At 42.6% G+C, this 26,581-nt stretch overlaps 1 protein-coding gene across 5 annotated transcripts in view; it reads left to right on the top strand.

Moving 5' to 3' along the window:
* fmnl2a (formin-like 2a) overlaps positions 1–26,581 on the top strand; it is a 42,105-nt gene that overhangs the window by 11,290 nt on the left and 4,234 nt on the right. For all 5 annotated transcript variants that reach the window (XM_026375579.1, XM_026375580.1, XM_026375582.1 and 2 more), the window contains exons 2-25: positions 2,473–2,556; positions 5,634–5,714; positions 9,383–9,459; positions 12,356–12,439; positions 13,313–13,468; positions 16,625–16,733; positions 16,962–17,038; positions 17,895–17,988; positions 19,172–19,246; positions 20,191–20,301; positions 20,619–20,768; positions 21,041–21,142; positions 21,297–21,618; positions 21,720–21,923; positions 22,780–22,904; positions 23,003–23,205; positions 23,378–23,612; positions 23,723–23,791; positions 23,883–23,963; positions 24,054–24,183; positions 24,360–24,523; positions 24,632–24,733; positions 25,141–25,236; positions 25,706–25,829. In XM_026375579.1, the coding sequence (XP_026231364.1) occupies positions 2,473–2,556; positions 5,634–5,714; positions 9,383–9,459; positions 12,356–12,439; positions 13,313–13,468; positions 16,625–16,733; positions 16,962–17,038; positions 17,895–17,988; positions 19,172–19,246; positions 20,191–20,301; positions 20,619–20,768; positions 21,041–21,142; positions 21,297–21,618; positions 21,720–21,923; positions 22,780–22,904; positions 23,003–23,205; positions 23,378–23,612; positions 23,723–23,791; positions 23,883–23,963; positions 24,054–24,183; positions 24,360–24,523; positions 24,632–24,733; positions 25,141–25,236; positions 25,706–25,829 (3,055 nt within the window). The remainder of the gene's footprint in view (positions 1–2,472; positions 2,557–5,633; positions 5,715–9,382; positions 9,460–12,355; positions 12,440–13,312; positions 13,469–16,624; positions 16,734–16,961; positions 17,039–17,894; positions 17,989–19,171; positions 19,247–20,190; positions 20,302–20,618; positions 20,769–21,040; positions 21,143–21,296; positions 21,619–21,719; positions 21,924–22,779; positions 22,905–23,002; positions 23,206–23,377; positions 23,613–23,722; positions 23,792–23,882; positions 23,964–24,053; positions 24,184–24,359; positions 24,524–24,631; positions 24,734–25,140; positions 25,237–25,705; positions 25,830–26,581) is intronic.

The following is a 26,581-nucleotide window of genomic DNA, read 5'->3' as shown; positions in this document are numbered from 1 at the left end:
AGGAATTCACTAACTTTCTGTACAGATGTGGGACAGCTGCATTGGAGATGAAATGTGAGTTTGGCAGCATGTAGTGATGCCGGAGATGTCGACGCATTGAAAACCCCACATTTCACAGGAAGGGGTCGATCATACAGCACTGGAAATTCCTCGGTTTTCTCCTTTTGTCACTTGCGTTTGTGTGTGACTACATGCATTTGCATTCATTTACATGTATTTTTAGACGCAGTCTTTCAAGGGGATCAAGCTTGTGATGATCGTCCTCATGCTTTCACTGTAACGCTTTAATTACTGCGGCATTTACTAATGAGTCAAAGTTAGGTGTGCGTTTATCCTTGAGGGTGGTCTTCTGTCAGGTGTTGGTGAAAAGCTGCCCCACCCTCTTCAACAGCACCTCATTAATAACACATGCACACACATATACACAAATAGTGCGGTTGTAGACATGGAGTAACCTGACCCCAGTGAGCTGAGTGCCTGTCACAGCTCATTAGCATTAGGTTGAAATGAAGGCTGGTAGAAGTGTTTCTTTGCTTTAGTTGGAGCCTCACCAAGCAGGGCGCCCACAGCTTGGTGCACTCACAGAGTTTCAACAGACCCAAACAGGAGCACAGCACCTATATCAAAACAACTACATCATTGCCACAGACCCATTAGTTTCCATACTAGTTGATCTCCAGTATCCAAGCAAAACAAGGCAGGAGTCTAGAAATAACTTAACGATTTAACCTTCTCTAACTTGAGCTTGCCTCACACAAAATGTCCAAACCTGTTTGCAGCTCTCTGTGTTACACAGCGAAGCTGCTAGTCTTTTTTGTCTGACATTTAATGCAACTGTCTACTCAGGTGTCAAATTGTATTTTAATCTGTTTAGGAAAGGTATGTGAGTACTAACACTACTCACCTGGTTAGCAGCCAGACTGAGTCAATAGAGCCCTCCTGACTCCCAGTTCCCTGTAGTCAGCACAGCAGCTATCAGCTGAATACTAATGTACGTTTCCTGGTCCTCTGTTGTAAAGGAGATTGAGCAGGCAACAACCTGTGTTTATACCCAATAAAAATAAATGCTGTGCTTGAAATAGATTTTACTTCTAAATGAAAGGAAATTGCATCATAATTACAACGTTACAGGTTTTCCCCTCCTGTGGCAGAACATAATATAATGAAATCATTTCAGTCTACAAGTCTATAAGCTCTTCAAACTTGTTAATCGTGCTTCTCCACTTCCACTGTTTCCACAGCCCTAGTCTTATTTGTCTATAGCTTCTTCACAGTTACTTATAGTAAGAATGTAAGTCCTCTCCCTTAGCGGCTTTCTCTCCATTGATTTTCTTTCACAAACGCCCTCTTTCTAAATTAAGATGGATGGTTGTAAAGATCAATAATTTTGCATTACTACAATATACAAAATTGAAAAAAACAAAAAAACAAAGCATAGCTCCAAAGCAACTACAGAGCAACAATAAAACAACTCCAAAGCAGGTTGGGGTTCAGACCACTACTGTCATCATCCATCTTCCTCTCGCTCCCCCTGTGAGCACTGCTGGAAAATCCAGCGGCGGAAAAGTGGAGACCGAGCTGAAAACACACAGGATCCAGCCCATTGAACAAAAGAGGGAAGAAAGACCTTTGAGTGCTGCATGGTGGCAACATTTTCCCCTCTTCTTTTCTTTCATTAGCAGTGGAAAACATTTTAAACCATGTGTTATATTTTGCTTGCCTGAAAGCTGCAGATGGAGGATACAGATGACACATCGTTGTCTGTAATGGGTGCATGCTACATACTTGATTTGGAAAGAGTTACATTTTAGGCAACTGCAGAGTGGTTTGAACATGATGCAGATGCTGATAAAGTAAAACTGAATAAAGAAAGAGTTGAGTAATAGTTTTTGGATGGTTGGGCCTTAGCTGTTAACCAACACATCAGCCACATTAGATTTGTCCTTAGAAACGCACTCAGGAAATCAATGTTAGAAAACAACATTCAAAACTCATAATAAAATGTTATTCAGTGGGAAGGGTCAAACTCGGCTGGTGCTCTGATTAAAAGCGGTGACTCAGACAACAAAACTACATAATGCAACTGTCATTAAGGAGACTCATAGATTTTTCCCCCAGCTGTGTTGTAACATTGGCCTCAAGCACTTTGCACAGCAGATAAATTGGGGTTTTTGCTCATTAGTGGCTTTTCTGTCTGCCTTTTAGTTTGTGGGAAATAAATTAGTTTTAAATATAAACCAATGAGGGGAATCCTGAAAAATTAAAGTTGATTCCACACCTCTTTTATTTTGTGTGTCAGACGCAACACTAACTCTCTGTAACTCATTGGTTTGGGTCCAAGTGCTAGTTATCTAGTTCACAATTTGTAAAACAAAGCCTTTTGAACGCTGTAGATACTTTGTGTTGACTGGTCACATGCCTGATGATATAAGATTCTCCCTGTCTGACTTTTTTTCTTTTTTTTTTTTGCAGAACTCAATGAATCTTCCTCCAGACAAAGCACGACTTTTGAGACAGTACGACAATGAGAAGAAATGGGAACTCATCTGCGATCAGGTGGGCAGCATAAAGTCACACTGAATGCACTACGGATGAATAATTACAACACTCACATGGGCATGTTGAAACACTTTATTATTAGAATATCTGATCCTGGAGGAGGTCTGTACCACAGTTCGTGTCAAGACGACTGCACCCTTGCTCCATTGCCCTGCCTTTGCCCTGTAAGCCTCCGCTGGTTTTTACACAGTGCCCTGACTTCTCCGGTCAAGGGGGTCAAGTGACACAACAGGGAGCACACATCAGTTAACTAGTAAAAAAAACTGTGCAGGCAATAGCACTTAACACTGGTGTAGACAAAGCAGAGGGTGCACGTTGTGCAGTGGGCTATGGTCTGAGTGCAGGACACAGCCTCTGTTCCAAAGAGTTTGTCTGCATCCCTGAGCTGAGGAGAAAAACAGAGACGAGATCAAAACCACCTCCCACTCAAACTGTATTGATATTCACTGACCTTGAAGTGAGTGGTGCCAGCGAGAGCTCAACAGGCTGCTGACCAGCAGACAGAGATCCTCTTTCAGTTTGCAGTGGACTCTATGTTCCTCTGTCAGACCTGAAGTGAAAATAGTCGGTTTCCCTTTATTGCCAGTGAGGCAGCCGACAGTAACCATTGTGCAGGGATTTTTGCTGTGGCTTCATTCCTTCTTGATACTTGCTCACTTCTAGCAAAAGAGAACAAAATACCCTAATACTCAACTGCATGCCATACATGTGTTAGCCATGTTTAACATGATTGGTATCTACCAAAGATGTGAAGTTTGTAAACTATATAGCATTAAAAATCCTAAATAAAGTGCCAAATTATTGTGTTTTTAGTTTTAGACAATCCATTTTAATATTCATCAAAGAATACTGTTACACCAGACCTCCAATGTTTCTATTCCTCTCTTGTTTTCCTGACAAGCATATACCCAAGACAGTACCAGCAGCTATGGGAGTAAAGTATTTTCTGTGTCACAGCTACTGTGAATCTCTTAATGTAACCATGGCAACAGTGATGGAGGGAGGCAGAGAGGCAGAGATGACAGGTACATGCCCTTTGAAAAACAGGCCCTGTGAGCCGCACAAGAGATTAAAATATTAAACTTTTTTTGGGGGCAATTAGGAGGATTTATGAAATATGTAGGATGCGCTGGATGTGACCACCAGGTCAAAACATCTAAAACACAAAGTAAGAGATATGATGAACTCATCACTGTCAAACCCTGAGAATAAGATTTCTTTCCAACCAACCAACAAAATATTTTCTACAGAAGTTGTTTGTGTAATGCAGGTGGGTCTTTAGGCTTTTTAATGCCTTCAGAATACGTAGGCAACACTTTTGTAATAATGGATTCCCCCTGTTGAGTCTCTCCTTCCCTTCTGCAGGTGCAGAGGGGGGAGGTGTATCTCACTTTATCCAGATTTAATCCAAAACAACTCTCTCAGACGAAACTGCCATTGAGGACCCGTTGGAACCTGTTTTAAAAAAAAAAACAAAAAACAGATGTGTTTTCTCCATAATATAACATCTTTGTATTTAAAGGCTATTTCCATTACTTCTGTGTAGGGCCTACTACAATTATTATGCTGCAAACTGTCAGATTGTGATCAGAAATTCTTAAACAGGGCCCGTTGCTGTCATGCTGACGCCACGGTCGTCTTTCCTGTTTTTGTGAGACGGTCACACTCTGTGATAAATGTGATGTTGCTGATAACACAGCCGAGCCGGGAGCAGTCGATCCACTGTTGAGACAGAGGGTGACACCTTTTATACTGCTGTACGTCGTCCGTTACAGTAGCATGACAACAATAACATTTCACTTGCACACCCTGGTATATGTTCAAAGTCACATATTTTTATATGTGTATACGAAATGTAAGGGAAAATGTTGACTTATCATTAGTTCTCCTAGCTAGTTGGCAAAGTAAGTATATAATAGTGTATAAAGTCTAAATTTCCTGAGTAGTCACATACTCTTTATGTATATATATATATATATACACTACTGCAGTGTGTGGTCAGTCACTAAGCAACCATTCATGCTGCAGTGTTGTGGCACATATACTGATCCAAATACTGCTTCCCCGCCCAACTGATCCAAATCCAGCACTAATCTGTTGTATTTATATTTAGAGCACAATGATGTGAAGGATTTGACCTAAAACCTGTTCCTGGGTGAACCCGTGCACACGCAGCTACGCGGCTTTGGCCACAATCCTCTAGGTCAGGTTCTGCTTTAAAGCACATCAAAGCTAATGACCATAATTAACAGGAAGATCATTTATGATCGCCTGCAGGTTGAATGACTTTAACAGTCACATTCTCCTTGCTCTGTTATCACCTGTGACCCAGGTATGGTAGGTAGGAATGCATTACATTTTTGCTTTCATCCACCCGTCTGCCAGCTAAACAGTACTGATAAAAAAGTAACGGCTACTTGCCTCAGATATTTAGCAAATTTGAGATGAAAATGCACGTTGTTGTCGTTCCTTCTTCCAAAAAACGTTTGCAGTTACAGTGCATTTATACCGTTTATGAACAGCAAAGTAATGCTGAGCTCAAATCAGCAAGAGAAACTGTTCCGTCCGGTGCTGTTTCATTACACCTGAGGTCTGTGCAAACAAAGTTCATACCTATGACATCATATGGGGGCTTAACATGTGCACTAAAACTGGTTCAGAGTGTGGGAATCTGTTAATTTCAGTCTGCCTCTTAGAAAAGTGCACTACCGGGGATTCCCATCAGTTGTTGGATGTTTCATGATGATTGTAATTTACTCAAAGCTTTTCAGGATTATTCTGATAGCTCTAGTATCAGCAGGATTTTACTGTGTACTGCGTATTTGTTCAGACTTGTGAGTGTGCGCATTCTTTTCATGTTGAGCATGTGGCAATGAACAGAATGACGATCATGCAAAACAACAGAAGCACTTTAAATCATATTTATAAGCAGAATTATTAATCGTACTGTGAATGTCATTTCTGTTCTTTCTACAAAACCTTGTCTGTGTCGCACTGCTCTGTGTTCTTATTCTCTTCCTGCTCTCACATCCTTTCAGCTCATTTCACTCATTTCTGTTTTGCTCCTTTGACAGGAGCGGTTCCAAGTGAAAAACCCGCCTCACACATACCTCCAAAAGCTGAGGAGTTATCTAGACCCCGCAGTAACAAGAAAGGTGAGTGCCCTCTCGCTAACGTGTCATCCTGTTCTAGTGCTCTGGCTGTTCCAGTGCTGCAGCTTTTCCTTCCCCTTTGACCCGCTATCTGCTGTCCAGGATATCCCCTCTGCAAGAGGAAAGATGGCATACAGAGTTTCTGGAGGAGACAGCTTGAGAACTTACAAAAACATGCAATAGTGTGGTTTAGCGAGAAAGGAGACAGCTATTTATGTGGAACGCCCAGGTTTGAGAAACCTCTGCCCAGCTAAAGTGTTATTAGGCAAGAAACACCAATCCCTAGTGGTACTGTTCTGTGGCTGACAACATGCTCTGACCTCTCTGTGAGGGAAAGCAGTGGTACAAAAAAAAAAAGGCAGAGGAGAGAATAATATTGTTGCATGGATGTTGCCTTGCAGCATTGCAGAAGCCAATGGAAGACATCAGAAATGTCTTAGCTATACAATAAAGTAGCCTTATGTCATCTAAGCATCGAGTTCTGGCTGCTGAGAAAGGAGCAGACAGGAATAAGAGGAGGGCTTCGTGAAGCAAAGTATCAGCCAGCTCTTAAGGCTTTGCCAAAATTAAGTCTTTCTGGCTTGGGTGAAAGAGCTGTGGGGGGGGGGGGGGGGGGGAGTGCTGGGAGACTGGTCTCTGTGATAAACAAATTAACCAAACAGCCTTTGCCAGCATAACAACAAATCACTGAATAATTCAATTTGCACTGACTGGAGTTACATTTTTTTACAACACACTAATCCAGCTACAGCAGCATAAAGAAGCGACGACGACGAGAGAGATGATGCAACGTGTAGACTCCTACACATCACAGGAAAAAAAAAAAAAAGGTTGATTAAAATATACGTTACAAAAGTCAGAAGGATACAAGCACTGGCTTAGCTGTTGTTAGTCACAAGCAGAAGTTAGTAATTAGCTAAAAATAATGCTTGTAAAGTAACATCCAGTTTAAATACAGTTTAAAACCTTTTCACTTGAGTCACATTTGGTACACGGTTGATGAAGGGTTGTTTGAGTTGTCTGATGGGCCTCTAAAGGGTATATCCGGCCTAAAAAGGCTGGGAACCACTGGTCCAACATGCAGCTACGCTCCTGTGGTTTCTGATGCCTGACCACATTGATGTAATGCCTGAGAGACTCAATTAGATCTGATAAATGCGAGAAGCAAGAGGAGAGTGATGCAGATTGCAGGGAAAACATGAAAGACATAACAAATGAAAGGTCGAAGCACGTGCAGCAGGTTGTTCCAGGGCAGCCTCAAGGTTAGACTTGCAGGTTTGTTGAGAGCTGCTCTGCCAAAAAAAAAAAAAAAAAAATCTAATGAGCCTTGTGCCCAATAACCTGCAATAAGATGATGACAAGCTTAAATGTCTCTGGGTGTAAACACTAAACGTAATCTGACTGAAGGACCAGACAGCCACTAGAGCCTCCCACTCCTAACTCATCTGCGGCCTGCATGACTTACTGATTGTTGGGTCTACATTAAACCGCTCTAGATGAAGAAAGTCTTTGGGACACTTGCTCAAACCTGCCATTGTTGATCTCATATATTGGTTTTATTTTTGTCTAGTGTTTAGTCTCATGTGCCGGGGACATGTGGGTTTATGGGAAAGTAAACCTAACTTGCCTACTGCTCACCGTGATCAAAAACCTGAAGCGGACGGAGTGTGTGAGGAGTGAGACGGGCAAGTGAGACTCAGCGAATGAGAAAGGCTGCAGAGGGTAGAGAAAGCGGGTAGAGGGGGAGATAGAGATGGACAGTGAACAGGACAGAGACATAAAAAGAGCACAGAGGAAAAGAGAGTTATGGACTTCTTTCTACATTCCTGCTCCATCCCCCTTTTCTTCAAACTCAAACAATTGCCACTTTGTGCCGCTGTGAGAGAGCTGGAGGTCATTGCCTCTGCTTTCCATAGGCAGGCTTTGGTGGATTCCTCTGGGCAGCTCTCAGCCAATAGGCAGCCACGGAGGAAGAGGTTTAGTCTAACTAGTCCCCAAGAATGTATCAGACATTGATTTGTTTCCAGGATGATCCCTACTGAGCTCATACTCCCCCCCCCCCCCCCTCTTCTCCACACTTCCAGTGCTGTCTCCCAGCTCTTACTTTCCCCTTTCACTGCTTCTTCCGGTCTCCTCCTCTTTTTCTCCCTTCCTCTCCTCTCTACTGTCTCCATTCTCTCTCTCTCTCTCTCTCTCTCTCTCTCTCTCTCCCACAACTATCTGTCTTCCTGCTCTCACTGTGATGCAGCTGGTAATACTTAAAGTGTGGAGTGTAGGTCGTTCGGTGGGAGAAGGAGCAGGAGGGGGTGGGCGCCTCTGGGAGCCTGCGCAGTACCCCTAAACATGGTCTGCTTTCCACACAAACACACAAAGGGCTCCTCCCTAATAAAAACACTCTGTTTCTCATCTCCTCGTGTGCCAAACACACACCGCCCAAGCCCAAAGACACTCTCACTAGAGTGAGAGAGAGAGACCTTAGCTATGGGAACAGCTCCATACTCTGTGAATGTTAATAACAGGTTAGGCTGAGCTCTGTCTCCTCCCTGATACCAACACATCAGGGAAAGTGACCAGCAGTGGCTATAATTGTCCATTTATCCTCCTTAATTTATCATTTCATCCATTAAAATATTAAAATTCTTTAGGATAATATGACCTTTTTTACTATTCACCAGGAAAGTATTGAAGGATGTGTTTTTTCTTCTCCTTGTGATAACAATATTAATTAATATTAACATTAACAAAGAGATTGTTTCACTTTTTTTTTTTGTGAAATTGAAAACTCCTTTTAATGTTAAATATTTGACTGGTGACATGATGTTAAACTGCCTAGATTATTTATTATTATTAAATGGAATAATGTGTTTTTTATCAAGAGAACAGCTCAAAGAAAAGACTGTGCCTTGTGATGTAATAGTTGTATCTTTAATTGATGATTATTGTTCATCAGGGGTTTCCCCCTCCTGTGCACCGAGGCTGTGATCCCCGGTTAGTGGCTCTGCTTGTTTCTGTTGCTGTGGTTGTGTAACAGCTTGAAGCAGCTTTTGTTTTTGCAGCTCACCTACTGTCAGGGGATGAAATCAAAGAGGAACCCCTTCACCGTGCCCTGCTCTGTAGTCCTGTGCTGCGTTCGCTGGAAGCTCGTAACTCTGTGCTTGTTGCTCACACACTCACATACTTTGTCGTAGCCACAGAAACAGAACCAACAATGTGTTTCTGCTCTGTGTCCTGGTAGAGCAGGAGAAACAACCTATTAGGTTACTTGATTTTATCATACTGCCACCCGGAGGGATTACTGCTAAATAAAGAACCAATATAAGCAAACAAGATAACTATTCCGTATTTACAGTTTCCAGTGAGTCAGCTCAGCTCAGTGAGTATTTACTTGTAGCCTGTTGAACGGTTACTGGCAAGTAAAAGGCTCACTTAAAATCGTATTAGAACACTGCAGTCCTATCTATGATTTTTCTGGCTTTTAATCAGTACTTTGCTTTCCTGCTTTCATCTTTAAATGTCATTGTGGTTGCATTTGCGTGTGTTTGTCTGACATTTCTGTCAGAGAAAAAAAGTCTTCTCCAGACAGAACATCACAGTGCTACCACTTGATTTACAATTTGAGTTGTATGATGAAATATTAACCCACCATCCCCCCAACTTCTTTCCTTCCTCAGAAATTCAGACGGAGGGTTCAGGAGTCCACCCAAGTGCTGAGAGAACTGGAAATTTCTTTACGGACCAATCATATAGGGTGAGTCAGTGCAGGACTGTGTAAAGCTTGTGTAGTTTTGAATGTCCTGGGCTTGGTTATTAGATTCAATGGGGAAAAGTCTGGCATTCCAGACACCCGGAGACGCAGACGTTGACACTAACCACTACCACCATCCCCCATTCATCTGTGTTCCGACCTAATATTACACAGAAAACCATGTGGTGATGGAGAATAGATGAATCGATTGATTGTTCAGGGCGGCTGACACATGAGCGGCCTGTGGAAGGAAAACATCGTCTTTTCTGCAGGAGTTGAACTGCATGAGGAAATATATCAGTGTTACAGTCCTCCATCCTGAGGAGGTATTATTGCAAATGTGACTAAAGAGTTCATGATTTCACAAGAGATAAAATCACAGGTTATTCATCAGTAATTCCAGGTATTCCAGGATAACAAGCCTTAACCTGCTGCCCCTGATATTGATTCGGTGCTGCACAGTCAGCCCCCGAGGAAAGATCAATATCACAATGTGTCTTACAGAGTCTCTGTGTTTTGTCTTGCTCTCAGTCATAGGCCCGGTCTTTGTGATTAAAGACCCTGATAGTTAAATACACTGATGGATTTCTCATCATCGTTAATGAGGTAAAATATATTTTGGCATCTGCAGGATCCAGGAGCCTCATTTCTAAATGAAACAGATTCATGTTATGTCATGTTTAAATAAAAAATAAGAAAAAATAGATGAAAGGAAAAAGACTGTGAACTGCCCAGATTTTGCACACTAGAGTTTGTGAAATAAGTTATGTGTGGCTCCAGTGATCAAGTCACCTGAGCCATGATCAGTTGGTCTGAGGACTACAGTTGGAAAATGTAAAACATCTGGGGTTGTGGAGGCAGTAAGAAGACCATAACCCATTCTGCATCAGATGCATCTCTGTTTACCTGCTTGAGGCTATGTGAACTGCTACTGCTGCTTAACACACATGGTGAAGTGTAGTTGGCTGCATTGCATTGTGGGTAATGTAGGCTCCAGGACAACATCTCTAGTTGTGCCTATCAATTTATCATCATAAGTAATAGTTATGAAAATGCATGGCTCAAACAGTGGAGAACTACTCGCACTGTGCATACAGAGCAAATGAGACCTCAGGATTCATTAGTAAGAATGAAGCTAGCAGCTGCGAGGAATGTCAGATGTAGGCGGTCACAGGAGACGTAGAACAGGAAGAGGCAACGATGAGGGAATCCACTGGCCACAGACTTTTGTGACAGCAGAGATACACTAGTTGCACAAGCGTCACAAGATCTCACAAACAAGTTATCTAAACATCTCTTAATCCCTCGGTTTGTCTCCTTCCTTCCTTGTACGCCTCCTTCACTCTCGCTGAAATTCACATCAAGTCATGTTTCTGACACCTCTGGGGCTCGCACCCCTACACGCTGTTGACATATTGATCAAATTCTGCTCTCCAAACAAAATATGCATCAACAACCACAGACAACGTTGGTCTGGCAATGCAGGTGAGGCATTGTTTCCGAGGATTAACTCTTTTCAGCGACCTTATGTTGGTGAATAGATTACTAAATAATCTACCTAATCTAGATTAGACAATGAAGCATCATGATAATGACCGAGGGACAGGGACAGGGACAGGGACAGGGAAGTGTGGGGGCAGGGGATGACGAGGGAGCACAAAGTCACCCGCTCAGTGAATAATTGCTGTTCCTTGTCAGAAGGTGAAAGTGGAAAGTATATCTATCATGTAGCCTGCATATAATAGGCAGATTGTCCCTGCACGAACACTGATGATGCTAACCCTAAGCTCCCTGCTTGCTCCTCACATGTTGCTCAGTGGTCAACAACATGTGGTGAATGGGAGGATTGTTAGTGTCCTCTGGTAATGATTACCATGTGGCCCGACAACGCCACACCTCCAAGCCCTTTTAAAACATGACGGGCCCCACCAGGCACCACTTTACTGGACTTTCTCATTAGTCTTTCTTGCTTCAATGCAGTTACACCACGGGGGAGCTAATAAATAAGCAGCTAGTGGGTTTTTTAAAGCCGTTTACCTTTATATCTTCATCAATGTAGTCGTTCTCAGAAGCCCGTCTGCGTGTCATTACATTTATGCCCTGCAAATTTCTCTAATCACTAACTAATCAGGCCTGTCGAAGCAGCCAGGGCTTCAATAAAAAGAAACTTCACCTTCACATGATTAAATAAAGATGTTCTGTGATTCAGCTCACGCTGCTTATAAATATGGAACCACATACCAAAGGTAGTGGGAGTTTTTCAGTGAAAAGCTCAGCTTCGCTGTACTGAATAAAAAATGAATACATGGGTGGCCCACTTCACTGTCTGCAAGGAAGGTGAGAATGGGCTTTTGATCCTACTGTGGGCTTGTCTTTATCAGAGTTAGAAACTGTGTGTCTGTGTCTGTGTGTGTGTGTGTGTGTTGTAGAGAAAGAGAGTACAGAAAGGCAGATAATGAGATTGTGTGTGTGTGTGTCTGCTTTGGCAAACACGTGCATGTGTGAAATGTTTGCTGCTCTGAGCCAGGAAGCTTTGAAGTCCGGGTATGGCTAAGGAGGTATTAGAGAATGGAAATTACATAATATGTACTAGTCAAACATCTCAAAAATATCCCAATGTTATTTCAGCATTAAGTGATTTAACATGTTTTTCTATATTTCCATGTTCAACATGTTTAACCTTAATAGCTGGTGAAGTCTCAGGCAGCATTACACGTTTCACAACAGATTATGCAATCAAACCAAGTTTCTCCTTCAAAGTAAGGTACTGGTTATTTGTTTAAGCTGCTCCAGAGACTGAGAGTACGTTTTTTTTTTTTAGCTGTGGTTTCCCCAAAGGAGGCGAGTTTCTGAAACAGATTTGTCTGGTGACGAGCCCTGTTTTTTCATCTCTCCTCAGGTGGGTGAGAGAATTCCTAAATGAAGAGAACAAAGGCCTGGACGTGCTGGTGGAGTATCTATCCTTTGCACAGTACGCTGTCACGTAAGTCACTACCAGCTCTTTCTCTCGATACAACTATAGCCCCTATGCAGAAAGGACAAGCAGCACAATGTTGCTATTCTGCACAGTCGCTGATGCATCTCTGCATCACTGCCGCTGCTGCCTGGTTGTCAGAAACACTGAGTCACTTGGGCCCCATTGCTGACACACTGGCACTGCATAGGCCAATACAAGCCATAGACTTCTATTCATGGACTGAGTGTGATTATTAGTCAGTCACAAGGTTCCCGTTCAGGGCCAGAGACCCACACAGTTAAAATTTTAATTAACCCCCCCCACTTGACCATATGTTATTATGGTCTGTCCACATTATGAATGGCTGGCTATAAAAGTGTGTTTACCCTTAGTGCAGCTGCAGCATAAAAGCCATGGAAAGGACCAGTCTAAAAACTGAAATATATCATAACAGGTAAGCTGTAACTAACAGCTCCTCCCAAGCTTTCAGCCAAGTACAACAACACGTGATGCTACTTGCTTACCTATAAAAACACACAGCCTAGATACGAGACATCATCTTAGCTCTTATAACTTCTACTTCAGTGTATCTGTATTTTCTCTACAGATTTTATAATATCAGGTGGCGATGATTAATTATTGAATGATAATTATTGCTACATGAATGTGCTCATCACTTTAATGTCGATAATGATGGAGCTTATTTTAACACACCGTGCTGTTTTGATGATCATCCTGTATGTTTTGATTGTAATAGTTATAATTTGAATGACTGTATGAAGTGCTGGGTAACTGATTCTGAAAAGTTTATGAAGTGAAGATATCAAATAAACGTAGTGGAACTACAGTGAAGTCAAAGTGTGAAGTAGCAGGAAAGTGACTGTGTCCGTGGTGCAACAGGTTTGATGGCGACTGTGTGGAGAACAACCCAGAGGCTATGATGGATAAGTCTAAGCCCTGGAATCGCTCAATAGAAGACCTGCATCGAGGAGGCACCCTGCCGTCCCCCATCACTGGGAATGGCATCACACGTGCTGGGCGACATTCCACGTTACGGTATGATGCACACACAAACTACCACGGAGATTCACCCTGAACCATGCCCTCCCGTCTGATTTCAGAAGACAATTTTGCCTTTTAAAGTTTTTGCTTGTTACCTAATGTTTGACTGGAGCAATGTGATGGTATTGGGATTATTTTGGGAAGTCACACATTTCATATGATGCCTCAGCAGCCCATTGGTGCAGTCACGAGGTCTGTAAGACTTTAAATGGCTTAAGACACATTTAGTAGGCGAATACCATTTGTCTGGATGATTCTTTTTTTTCAGACTCAAGCCGCACATGATTATGACACATGATTGACAGTGGTCGTCCATGTGACGGCAGAAGGAAAAATCTTTTTTATGGAACAAAGTTTTATTTTTTTTTTACTGTGACAAACCATTTAGTTCTAAATCCTGTGCGCACTGGATTTCACACCAGTTAATTCATAATCTATAATCTGATGCTAATATATGCTCTGAAGCACAAATCCCATTCAGTTCAGTGCATTATTTCTCTAATCCTCTCTGTCATTCCATTAATGTTTCAGTGCCGGACTTTCACTGACTTCTTTGACGTATAATCCTTTAGCTTGAACAGGTTATCTTGAAGATATTGTACACAAAGAACACCATTGATTCAAGGAGGCACATGTGTTTTTAATATAAAATCCCTGCATTATAGCAAAGTCAGACATTTTTATTCAGCCTTTAAGTTGTTTCTTGCCGCTATTGTCTAAAACAAAGAAGTCTTTCTTGTTAGTATAAGTATATGTATTACAGAGAAAACAGATATTTTTGCTATTTGTCCCATCACATTACAGTAACTTAGATGCTTATTCAAGTCACAATTTACTCCAACCTCACTTGTAAGTGCCTGCTGCCTCCAGATGTTGCCCTTGTGTCATCACTCTGGTGCATGCGCAGTATGTCTAACAGGTCAGACTGTCTTCAGTGAGGCTGACTGTCTCCTCTGTTCTGTCCTGGTGTCCCCCTATAGTCATCTACTCGTCTGTCTGCCAGTGTTCGACAGCAGGCAGGTCTCAGCATCATTCTGCTGGCTCATAGTGAGCTTCCCGCAGCCTTATCCATCCCTGCTCCATCCCTCCCCAGACACATGCTGCTATAGGCAGAGTCACATGCACACACATTACACAATCTCCCTGCCTCGTTGTACCTCCCTGCTAGCGCTGCCCTGTTTATTTGTCCCGCTGTCTGTGTCGGGGATGTGAATTATTTGTACTGCGAGCTTCCCCTCCTGCGCTTGAGACTGAATTCTCCTTTCCTTGGGGCAAATGTTTTTTTTTTTTTTCCTGTACTCATTGTTCTTGCCTCTGTGCTGTGTGCTGCTTGTGTGGCTCCCTAAATGCCATTCTGTACAGAAGCTAGCCTAGTTTCTGCAAAAGCTCTGTAAAAGCTGAACACTAGCCTGCAACCAGTACACAAAGATTATTCCCTAGTATACTCTTCTCTAGTGAAATCTTCTGTATTTTGGATGCATTCACTTTTCTCCTGGTAAAAAAATAATAACATATGCCACATTAATGATAAAGCATTTGTCTCGTATACTATTATTGGCTTAATAATTCTTAAATGCCCGTTATACAGAAACTTTGTCCCATATTGTGCTTGTCACTCTGTAGAATAGCTTTAAGGTAGAATAATATGACCTCCAACAACTTGCTGTCAGATTAAGAATTGTATTTGTCTTCTTCCAACTGCCTTCTCGAAGGATACCAAGCGCACTGAGCTGTCCAAAGTGCTCTCAAGTAAGACGGTATGTCTGTAGAGTTGCACGGAATTATGTGAGGAATATGTAGCCGTGTATGTAAAGCGTGTACGTAGTTGTAGTATTTGATGTTGTGTGGTCTGAATTCTGTTTAACATAGTCTTGCAGAGCATCAAATCCCATTATCTACCTCTTTGTCAAAGCCTGAGATGTAATTGGTGATGAGCATTTCTCACTAACCACCAAAAACCACTGCATTTCCGACCTCCACCCACTGATCAGTCTGTGTTATGTTTTCAAGGTTTCACTTTAAACTGTATCTGACTTTTTGCTTGTTTTCAATTTGACTCAGACCGATCTAAATCAGTAACTTATGAGTTTCTTGAACTTTTTGTTTCATTTTTCCAGTTCTGTCTTCGTGTTTCATACTTCCCTCCTCTGAATATGTTTGGATCCACTTTGTTCTACTGAATGTGTTTATATAAAGTTGAGTAATGTCAGACAAGTCTAGGCAGGTCACATAATACATTTTACGGGCTTTATGTAATCATTTATCATTTGTTTGATATGTGATTAAGAAATATTGTTAACTCATATCCTCCAAACTGTGGCGTGGCTCAATTAGGAGGAAATGAGTTATCAATATCTCTGTTGATTTATGGTGATTAATCAGGTGAAGTAAAGCTCAGTCTTTTAAAAATATGTTGCTGCATGGGAAGCATGTGCTCCAGTTGTGTCAGAAAGTGTCTCAACTGCATTTATGTCAGGGAGCTTGTTTTTCGCCACCGTCCCGTGAAGCACAACATATAGAAAATGCTCCAACACAAAGAGACACAACATCACATGGTAAATATTACATGTACACTATTGTGAGTACGCACACGGGACCTTATGAAGCGTGAACATGTCTGTTAAACATAAGTCCTTTACTATCTTTGGCCTAATACTGCCACCTCTTCTTTGAATGCTCACTCACCCACACACACACACACACACACACAATTGTTTTGTGGAGCCGTGCCTTCAGGCATGTGAGCAGGCACGAAGCGACGTGTCTATCAGTAGCCTGAAGACACAGAGCTCGGGCTGGGAATTGAAACTTGTGACATAAATCTGAAAATAAACTGTTTTACTCTGTGTATTACTCAGTAATACTGCTGCCCCAGGATTTCTCTTTTATTGTGAGAGCTGCACAAAGAGAAATGGCCTTGTTTTGGTTCATGTAAGGCTCCTTTGCACGCAAATGACTGGCTACTCCTGTGTTAGTTGTAAGTGATAACTTCGTGAAGGACATTAAATCAAAAAGGTTGAAGGAGGGCGCGCTGTGGTAGCTGGCAAGGCCGTGTTCAGATGCACATAAACCTGACACCTCTTTTAGTAAAGTTGCCTTTCTTTGCTCTTTTTGTCCATTTATTTTGAAAATCTTTTTAATATTTTTCAGTTGTAACACACTGCCCAGCCGGCGAACACTAAAAAACTCCAGACTGGTCTGCAAGAAAGACGACGTCCACGTTTGCATCATGTGCCTGCGGGCCATCATGAACTACCAGGTCAGTCCTCTGCACACCCTGACGGACTTCCACACTGTCTACATGGTTTTCTAGACTGAAGCATCTTTTTGAAACTGAAGCCAGAGTCAATTAGTTGTGCTGTTAGTTCTTCACGTTTCATTCATTATGTCAGAGGAATGTACCTCTTGCTCATTCAGTAGCTTCTTTTCTCTGATAGTTAGTTTGTCTCAGTTTTTCTCACTGTCAACTGTTTTCCATTTTTTCTAGTATGGCTTCAACATGGTCATGTCCCACCCATGTGCTGTGAATGAAATTGCACTAAGTCTCAACAATAAAAATCCAAGGTAAGTCCTAATCATAAGTCAGAAATTCAAAAACTTTTATATAACACCTAAAGATTTAAACAGGAAAAGTTTTTGAAGTTGGACCCACGTCCATAAGGGAAGATTCAGTGCCACCGTTCGCCTCAGCATACCTAAACAACGGGATCCAGAGTGAGTGGTTTTTGTTGCTCGGGGCTGCATTCATCCTGACAGAGAGGATCAAGCCACTGCTGACATACACCACTACCCTGGCAGCTCCTTACTAAGAAAGCCACCAGAAGGACTCACTTCTGTGTGTGTGTGTGTCTGTGTGTGTCAGAACGAGTGGGTGGCCTGGTGCGTTTCCACTTCATGCCACAGGGCTCAAGGATTTCCTCAAAAGTGGATGTGAAACCACTTTGCATCACCTGTCACATATCGTCTCATCCGGGCAGACAAATCCTGCATGGGTGAACCAGAGAATGGGCTCACAGGATGTTGCTGTGTGTGTGTGTGTGTGTGCGCAAACACACACACACAAAGATGAGGCCTGAAGTATTACTTTATTTTTTATACTGGCTTTTTAATCCAGCGAACTCTTTCAGGCACTAACCTTACGAAACTTTCCTCAGGCCTCATGATGTGAGTGTGTCAGCAAAATAACTCTTTTTCAAGTTTCTTTTGACAATAATTCTAAAGTGCATGAAATTAGAAGGATGTTATATTAAATGTTGTATTAAAACAATGTAATTCCCACTTGCATCAATTTTACAGTAATGTTTTAGCTGTGGCGGGACCGTGGTGGTTTCCACTTTGTTCGCTCCCTGCGTAAATACAGGTTTGCTGCAGCACTGGCATTACTAACCATTCCTGCTCTTATTTTCTCTCTGTGTTGCAGAACTAAAGCTCTGGTCTTGGAGCTTCTGGCGGCAGTTTGTCTCGTGAGAGGAGGCCACGAAATTATTCTTTCTGCATTTGACAACTTTAAGGAGGTAGGAGCTGCAATGAGGGAAAGTGGCGTCTGAAGAGACAAATATGTCATTAGGTTTCAACTATACAGTTTCAAAAAGTGACTCAGCCCTGGAAGAATGCTCCTCCAGCAGATGTGAGACAAGCGCAATTCTTGTTACAGCACAGGGAGAGCATCTAGGAATGGGCTCTTTGTCATGGGTGCACTTGCCTAACATGGGAGAACCTCTCTGGAAAACAGTTGGAGTTGGCAGACACATCAAATATCAGAATAACAGAGAGACAAATGTAACAGACAGCTTTGCCTGACCCTTGCTTATCTGGATAAGGTGTTCTAGCTGCTGGAGAAAAGTGTTTGGTGGGGGTTATGATGGAGTGGTCGCTAACAGCAGCCTCATTTTGTAGACTACAGCCCACAAACATGTGCCGACTGCAGTTAATGCAATATTTACACCCCTGAATGAAATATTAAGTGCTGCTCTTAGCGGCATTAGTGGGAGAATAAGTCTTAGAGAGAATGTAGCTTGTCTAATGAGATGAAAATGGTCATGATAGAGTAGGCTGCAGGAAGAATCTAAGGACACACTCACATTTCTGTATCTTATTTTTATGGTGTCACTTTAAAATGTAATGCCATTAGATCCAGTTTGCCGAGTGACTTTGATATCCTGCATCAGAAATTGGATGAAGGGGCTGCAGGCTGAGACCTCGAGGCATTATTCAGAGGATTTTTGGATGCATGCGCCTCCCCTTTCTTACTCCCTTACTTCTCAATTCTTTATCATGCTCCATCTCCCTCATTGCCCCCCAGATGAACTGACTGAACTGCAGAACATCTCTCTTTTTCTTCTTATCTCTCTGTGTCTGTTCTTTCTTATCTTCCAACATCCACTTCAAATAGTTTTTTTTTTCCTGATAGGCCACAAACTACAGTATATGTGGTAAAAGTTGCACCACAGGTAGAACTGAGCACAGATGCACTGTCAAAGGAAAAAGTCTTCTTCATTGTAGTTGAGAGAAAGGGAGACCATTTTAATCCTAGTGGTGGTAGGGAGGAAGCTACAGTTACATGTTGTTTCAAATTAAGTGTCAACTATCACTTCAATAATGTGAAGTATAAGAGGTTGGCTTTGCTATAACTGCTCATGCAAATCACCAATTCCTCTCTCCACCTCTACTTTCATAAAAAATAAACTTTTTTCGCAGGTGTGCATGGAGGAACAGCGGTTTGAGAGACTAATGGAGTATTTCAAGAACGAGGACAACAATATCGACTTCATGGTACGTTCTCTCTCTCTGTCTCACACGCACAGTGACTATTGATTGGGCTGTAATTCCTTGGAAATCCTACATGAAACTGTGGATAGCATGGGAAACTTTTTTTGAGTTGAATAATCCCAGAGTGAAGGTGTTTAATGTCATTTATTTAGAGACAGTTAGTGTATGTCGCCAGTTACAGACGCACACAGAGAATCTGAATAGGCCTAGCTCTGGTGAAATAAGAATATCATTTTGTGTTTCAGATCAATTGTGATAAATTGTGTTTCAAATGCGAGGTAATTATCCTGGCAGGTTTAAAAGTGACACCTTCATCCATATACTCAACATCCATTTCATCCAAAGTGTATCCATCTAAGTGTCTTATTGAAGCGGAGGAATGTCTGTGGGAGTTCAAGCCAACAGATGCTGTGTTTGAATAGACTTTCAATAGGACTTTTTAATCAGACGTCTGTCTCCGTTCTTTTAGGTAGGCTGTCGCTTGACAGCAGCACTGAAGCAAATAGACTTTGTCAAAGCCACCGTGTCACACTGAGACATCTGAGCTCCTTACAGAAAGTTCATTAAGCCATTGCCAGTGTTCGCGTGTGTTCATTAGATGCAATGAAGAGTTCCCCCTTGATCTGTTTACGCAGCCTCTCATAAGGAAGCCATTAAGCCGTTAAAGTGACTGATTTTGCTAATTTGTTTTTTTTTTTTCAGGTCCTTTTAATATGCCGCATAAGCTACTGTTGTGAACCAACTGAGCATGATAATGAGGATTTGTACACACAATTTCAGGGGAAGAGGTTTAAAGGCAACAGTTGTTATATAATGAGCATAAAGCAATTTCAGAGACGTACCAGACAAAGACCTCAAAAACCTGTTGTGCATGTTTTACCTTTCTGTCTCAGCAGTTAGTACAGTATGTCCAAACCAACTGTATTTTTCCTTTTCATATTCCATAGGTGGCCTGTATGCAGTTCATCAACATTGTTGTGCACTCAGTGGAGGACATGAACTTTAGAGTTCATCTACAGTACGACTTCACCAAGCTCTGTCTGGATGACTACTTAGACGTGAGTTGATACATAATGCGCAGGAAAAATACAGACAGAAGACTGCTGCTCTTAATATTCAGCTCAGACCAGAGAATACAGTAGGTTGTAACCACAGAAACAGTCAATAATGACTTTTCCACTACTTCAGAAAAAAAAAACATCAGGCAGTTCTGTAAATCCTTCTCTCCTGCTGCAGAGGTGAGATCAATACTGGCCTCGGAGTGTGAGATGTCAGCCTCGTGCAGTGAGCTGAAAGTAAACAGTCGCTCTCTCCACTGCCTCGCTGCTTCACTCTGATCTCACGCTATCTCTTCTGCTGTGTGTGTTTTTTCCAGAAACTAAAGCACACAGAGAGTGATAAACTGCAGGTTCAGATCCAGGCCTACTTGGACAACGTGTTTGATGTGGGAGCCCTTCTTGAGGATGCGGAGACCAAAAATGCTGCCCTGGAGAGGGTGGAGGAGCTGGAAGAAAACATGTCACATGTGAGCACCCATGACTTCTGATTCTACTCTGTGGAAATCCACAAAACCGACTGCGTAGAGCTGTTTTCTTCTCTAGCAAAAGGCAACATATTAGTGTCCAACATGTCAGGATTCAGTCTGAGATTTTTTTATAACGTTCAAAAAGTTTAAACGTTAAATGCTTTACACTATGCCCCACTGGATCTCTCTAAAGGCTTCCTGAGTTGGATGTTGTCATTACATTTAGCTCATATCACTGTATCACCTTTTCCTCCTGATCGTTGTTCTTTCAGATGACAGAGAAGCTACAGGACATGGAGAATGAAGCCATGTCCAAGATTGTAGAGCTGGAGAAGCAGCTGATGCAAAGGAACAAGGATCTTGAGTCCATCAGGGTCAGATTCATGCTCTGAACATTCACATTCAGTCTTTCAATTGTCATTTTAATAAAGGATAACTTGTCTGTTACTATGACAGTACACAGTCCTGGTCGGCTCCATGGTTTCTCTGTTTTTCATCTAAGGTCACTTTGTCTTTTCTCCCACACAGGAAGTCTACAAAGAAACCAGCTCACAGGTGCACTCACTGCGGCAGGTGCTGAAGGAGAAGGATGAGGCCATCCAAAGACAGAGTACCTTGGAAAAGAAGATCCACGAACTGGAGAAGCAGGGCACCATCAAAATCCACAAGAAAGGAGACGGAGACATCTCGATCCTAACCTCGCCGCCGTCTGGTGCGGAAGGTTTGACGGGCACTGTGATCGGAGGACACGCTCCAGCTGGCAGTCCAAGCCATGACAGAGTTGGAGCGGGCATGCCTGCTCCTCCCCCACCACCCCCTCCACCCCCACCGCTACCAGTAAACGGCTCATGTAAGTTAAATATGAATCCTGGTTATTAACAACAAGATGATAGCTCAGCACCCCGTCTGTTGTTGGTTACTTCACCTCCCCTTTCTCTCTCTCTCTACCAGTGTCAAATGGACCGTCACTGGTCATTCCAGCAGTAGCAGCAGCTCCTCCACCTCCGCCTCCCCCACCACCCCCTCCACCTCCCCCTCCACCCCCTGGACTGGCTTCAGAGATCTCAGCCCCTCTGCCTCCTCCGCCTCCTCCTGTTGCTCCACCGCTGCCCGGCTGTGGGACGCCCACTGTCATCATGAACTCTGGTTTAGCAGGTACCCACTGGAAAGATACTCAGAAGTTTTTCTTTACTATACTATGTTAGTGAATATTATACTATTTAGTGCAAGTTTATAATTCTGTTAATCATAACTGAATGCCTCTCGCTCCTGCTGCAGCTTTTCTAGACTCTTTACTGTTTGAGATGTGCATTTGTCTGCTTTCTCTCTAACTTTGCCACTGACTTGATGCTTTGTCTTTCGATTGTTTCTTTTTTTCTGCCAACCAGAGGGACCCATCAAACTTTTCTGTAGGTTTTGCCCGCCATGTTTTATTCCCCTTCTGATCGTTTCCCCTCCCCACAAGTTTTGAAAATGGTATTTTCAGTCTTTGAATCCCAGTTGAAAACACAACAATCACACAGTTTCACGGTTTGACGAGCTGTGATGATTTCAAACAACCGAGAAAATACCAGATTTCAAACTTTTGCATGATTTATCTTCACATCTAGGTGTAGTAGTGTGATCGTATCTGTTTGTGTGTTTGTATGACTCAAGTATAATCTCGGTTCTGAGTTGGTTGCATGCTGAGACAAAGTGACCTGTTGTGGCACACACATTAAAGAAAGCGATAGGAATTGTGCAGAACAGGAATACCTCCAGCTTCAGCCCAGGTTTAATTTAAATAGCTTTAAATGCTCAAAATAGTTTGCAACTGGGCCAGGCAGGAAATCCTCACCATATGTACATTTACTGTACAGGTGTACCCTTTGGCCTTGCTGCCTTGCCATATCCATCTGTGGCACAAATCCCAGATACCTGATTTTCACCTGCACGTGTGTGGATGTACGTGTGTGTACCGTGATAGTAGATAAAAAGAAACATTGTGCTAACTTGTTTGTGTCCCGTGTAGCTGTTAAGATCAAGAAACCCATCAAGACAAAGTTTCGTATGCCGGTCTTCAACTGGGTAGCCCTTAAACCAAACCAGATCAACGGGACTGTCTTCAATGAGATTGACGATGAGAGGATACTCGAGGTAGGAGTCTCCTCTCACCTGGCATTAGTCATTTAACCTTGTCCGCCTCATTTGGATGAAAATGGTACATGAGTTTACTCTTTGTTGCCATCTCTCAGGACCTAAACGTGGATGAATTTGAGGAAATGTTTAAGACAAAAGCCCAGGGCCCTTCGATTGATCTCAACGTGAACAAGCAGAAGGTCATTCAGAAGGTGCCCAACAAGGTGACTCTGCTGGACTCCAACAGGGCGAAGAACCTGGCCATTACACTGAGGAAAGTAGGCAAGACACCTGAGGAGATCTGCAAGGCCATTCAGATGTAAGACCCTTCAAAATAAAGCAACATGAACAATCCCTGTGATGTTCTTTCACAGTCTACCGTCAGGAAGTGCTGTTCACGAATGCACTGCACCAAATTTAAAACGGTATTTAGAATCAAACCTGCAATTTTCTTTGTGTATCTCTAACTTTCTGCGTCTCTTCGTGTTCAGCTTTGACCTACGGACGCTGCCCGTAGACTTTGTGGAGTGTCTGATGCGGTTCCAGCCCACAGAGAACGAGGTTAAAATCCTGCGGCAGTTTGAAAAAGAGCGCAAGCCGCTGGAGAGCCTGACGGATGAGGACCGCTTCATGATGCAGTTCAGTAAGATCGAGCGGCTCATGCAGAAGATGACCATCATGGCCTTCATCGGCAACTTCTGCGAGAGCATCCAGATGCTCACACCTGTAAGGCCTGGGGCAACAAAGTTTCACATGTCATTATTGTCTTATGACCAAAGAAAGCAGCAGCGATTCACTGAGTTCACGTCTCTGTCGTCCTCTTTGTCTGCTCGCAGCAACTTCACGCCGTCATCGCAGCGTCTGTGTCCATCAAGTCGTCACAAAAGTTAAAGAAAATTTTAGAGGTAACTGAACCACTTGTGCCTGCACTGAACACAATACGAAATGCTTGTTTGGTTTTCCTTTTTCACATTCTGGTTCATCGCTGTTCTCCAGATTATCTTGGCACTCGGAAACTACATGAACAGCAGCAAAAGAGGAGCGGTGTACGGGTTCAAGCTGCAAAGCTTAGACTTGGTGAGTTGTTTCCTCCCGCCTTTAAAAATTATTTCTATCCTTCTCCAGAAATTTTTTTCATTCACGTTTTCTCTTTTACATTCTCCGCAGCTCCTTGATACCAAGTCAACAGACCGTAAATTAACATTGTTACACTACATAGCCAATGTGGTGAAGGAGAAATACTCGCAGGTCTGTCTGTTCTACAACGAGCTGCACTATGTGGAGAAAGCCGCAGCAGGTGAGTTGGACAGCAAAAATATGTTTGCTACAAGTTAGTTTCCCACATGTCATCAGGAATTTAACAACATTTATTGTGTTGGTAATTTATTTCATAGATTATACTGTAGTCATGACTGAGAGTAGTAGAAGGCGTAATGACACCAGTGTGGGGTTTCCCGTCTCGTGTGTTCAAAGTGTCGTTGGAGAATGTCCTGCTGGATGTGAAGGAGCTGCAGAGAGGCATGGAGCTGACCAAGAGAGAGTACAGCATGCACGGTCACAACACCATGCTCAAAGACTTCATCACACACAATGAGAGCAAGCTGAAAAAGCTGCAGGACGATGCCAAGATTGCACAGGTGCCATCAGCGCACGCTGCTTTGCTGTCGCACTAGTGTCTTGTTTTGTTTGGTTTTTTGTCTGTTACCTGAATGTTTTTAAGAAATAACACTCCCTCTCTTTGGTAGGATGCTTTTGACGAGGTGGTGAAATTCTTCGGCGAGAACTCCAAAACGACGCCGCCATCCGTCTTCTTCCCCGTGTTTGTGCGATTTGTTAAGGCTTACAGGGTGAGCAGGACATCACTTGATAACACTGATACAGAAATGCTCTCAGACATTTAGTAGTAATTATTACAGGTTCACTGCAAACTACAACACATCACACAGTATGCTAGTGCACGCCACCGCACAGGTGAGTTTATATTTCACTCAAAGCAGCAAGTGTTTCGTCTGTTTTCCCTCCACAGCAGCTGTGTGTCAGATCTGTTTAGCGTGCTTCTTTTTCTCCTTAAGTAGTCCTAAAACTGTTCCTGATACGGAAGCATAATCTCAGCCTGCAGAGAGCATTGAATTGTTGTTGTTTTGTTTGACTTCACTGTTAAATTCAGTGAGCACGGTGTTCCTAAGGACGAACGGGGCTTTATGTTGTGACTATTTTTAACTGTGTACATGACATGAATGTGTAATCTCCTTAGCAAGCAGAGGAGGACAATGAGCAAAGAAAGAGGCAGGAGCAGATTATGATGGAGAAACTTCTAGAGCAAGAGGCAATGATGGAGGAAGACCAAAAGGTAAGTCACCCTTTTTCTCCCAGCTCTACACCCCTCCCTCGTCTTTTTTTCCTCCTCATCCCCTCCCTCCCGCCTCCATCCCTCCGCTTTCTAGGGCAGGAGGCTGCACTAGATCACAAAGAGCAGAAGGTAAGCCGGCTCCACTTCCCCGTCCTCTTCATCCCCTCTTCCTCCAGACTCCTGATCACAGGATTAGTCGAGCACAGTCCTGCTGGGTGTACTTACATCTGGTCCTACATTCTGACACCCTGCTGAGTCACATTACATCGACTCAGATCAGCAGTAATACCCCTGTTAAGTGGTTCAATTAACTGAAACGTGCACAGATGCTAGAACAAAGAAATAAGTGGAGCAAAAGACAAAAAAAAATACGAGTGGGAGAAGCCTTCATAGATTATACCATAGTCATAACGGAGAGTAATAGTTGCTAAAAAGTGTGTGTGTGTGTGTGTGTGTGTGTCTTCCTCAGTCCCCATCCCATAAGAACAAGCGGCAGCAGCAAGAGCTGATCCAGGAGCTCAGAAGGAAACAGGTGAAAGACAGTCGCCATGTGTACGAAGGCAAAGACGGAGCAATTGAAGACATCATCACAGGTAACGTCACCTGGGCCTGGCTGCCGTCTGTACCAGACCCACAAACAGGGCGCTCTGCATGAAGGTCCTCTCCTACGCTATACATCCAGTGCTTAAACATCCAGTGCTTAACAACGGGATCCTAAACCAACTAACACGACGACTTTGCCTCTTTGTAAAATTCAGCTGACAGGTGTTTGACAATCAAAGGTTTAACCCAATAAGTACAAACCTGCAGTGACCGGCCAGCTAATCCAATGACATTCAGCTCAGATGTTTCTGATGATCGTTGCTTATCTTAACTGCTTTGTCATTGCTTTGTAACACCATGTGTACATAGACAGGGCCAGGCTGTGACTAATTCCTGAAATGTGAATTGATAAGAAGGGAATAAATACTTCTGTTTACTGAGAGGCGAGGTAGAGGTGTAATATAACAATTTATGTCCAATTACTGCGATTTACCTTAAAATATATATTTTAACTACTTTTCTTGTGCATATATGGTGCTACACTATTATACAAACTGTATAATAGTGACACCGTTTCTAAATGACCTCAAAACTAGTTTGAGCATTAGTAGTGCAGTTTTTGTGACTGTAGTTACACTCAGCTACACATTAATGCATTATTATCTTTAGGATAAAACTATTTATACAGTAACAATTTAATGATCCAATAGAATTTAATCTATAATTGAATTTAGCAGATTTTGACTGCTTTTTTAGTAGTGGGGTTATTTTTAATTGTATAGTACAGCTAAGATACACAGAA

This window comes from Anabas testudineus, chromosome 21 (assembly GCF_900324465.2).
Source record: "Anabas testudineus chromosome 21, fAnaTes1.2, whole genome shotgun sequence".
Classification (NCBI taxonomy): Eukaryota; Metazoa; Chordata; class Actinopteri; order Anabantiformes; family Anabantidae; genus Anabas; species Anabas testudineus.
This window is presented reverse-complemented; position numbering and strand designations above follow the sequence as displayed.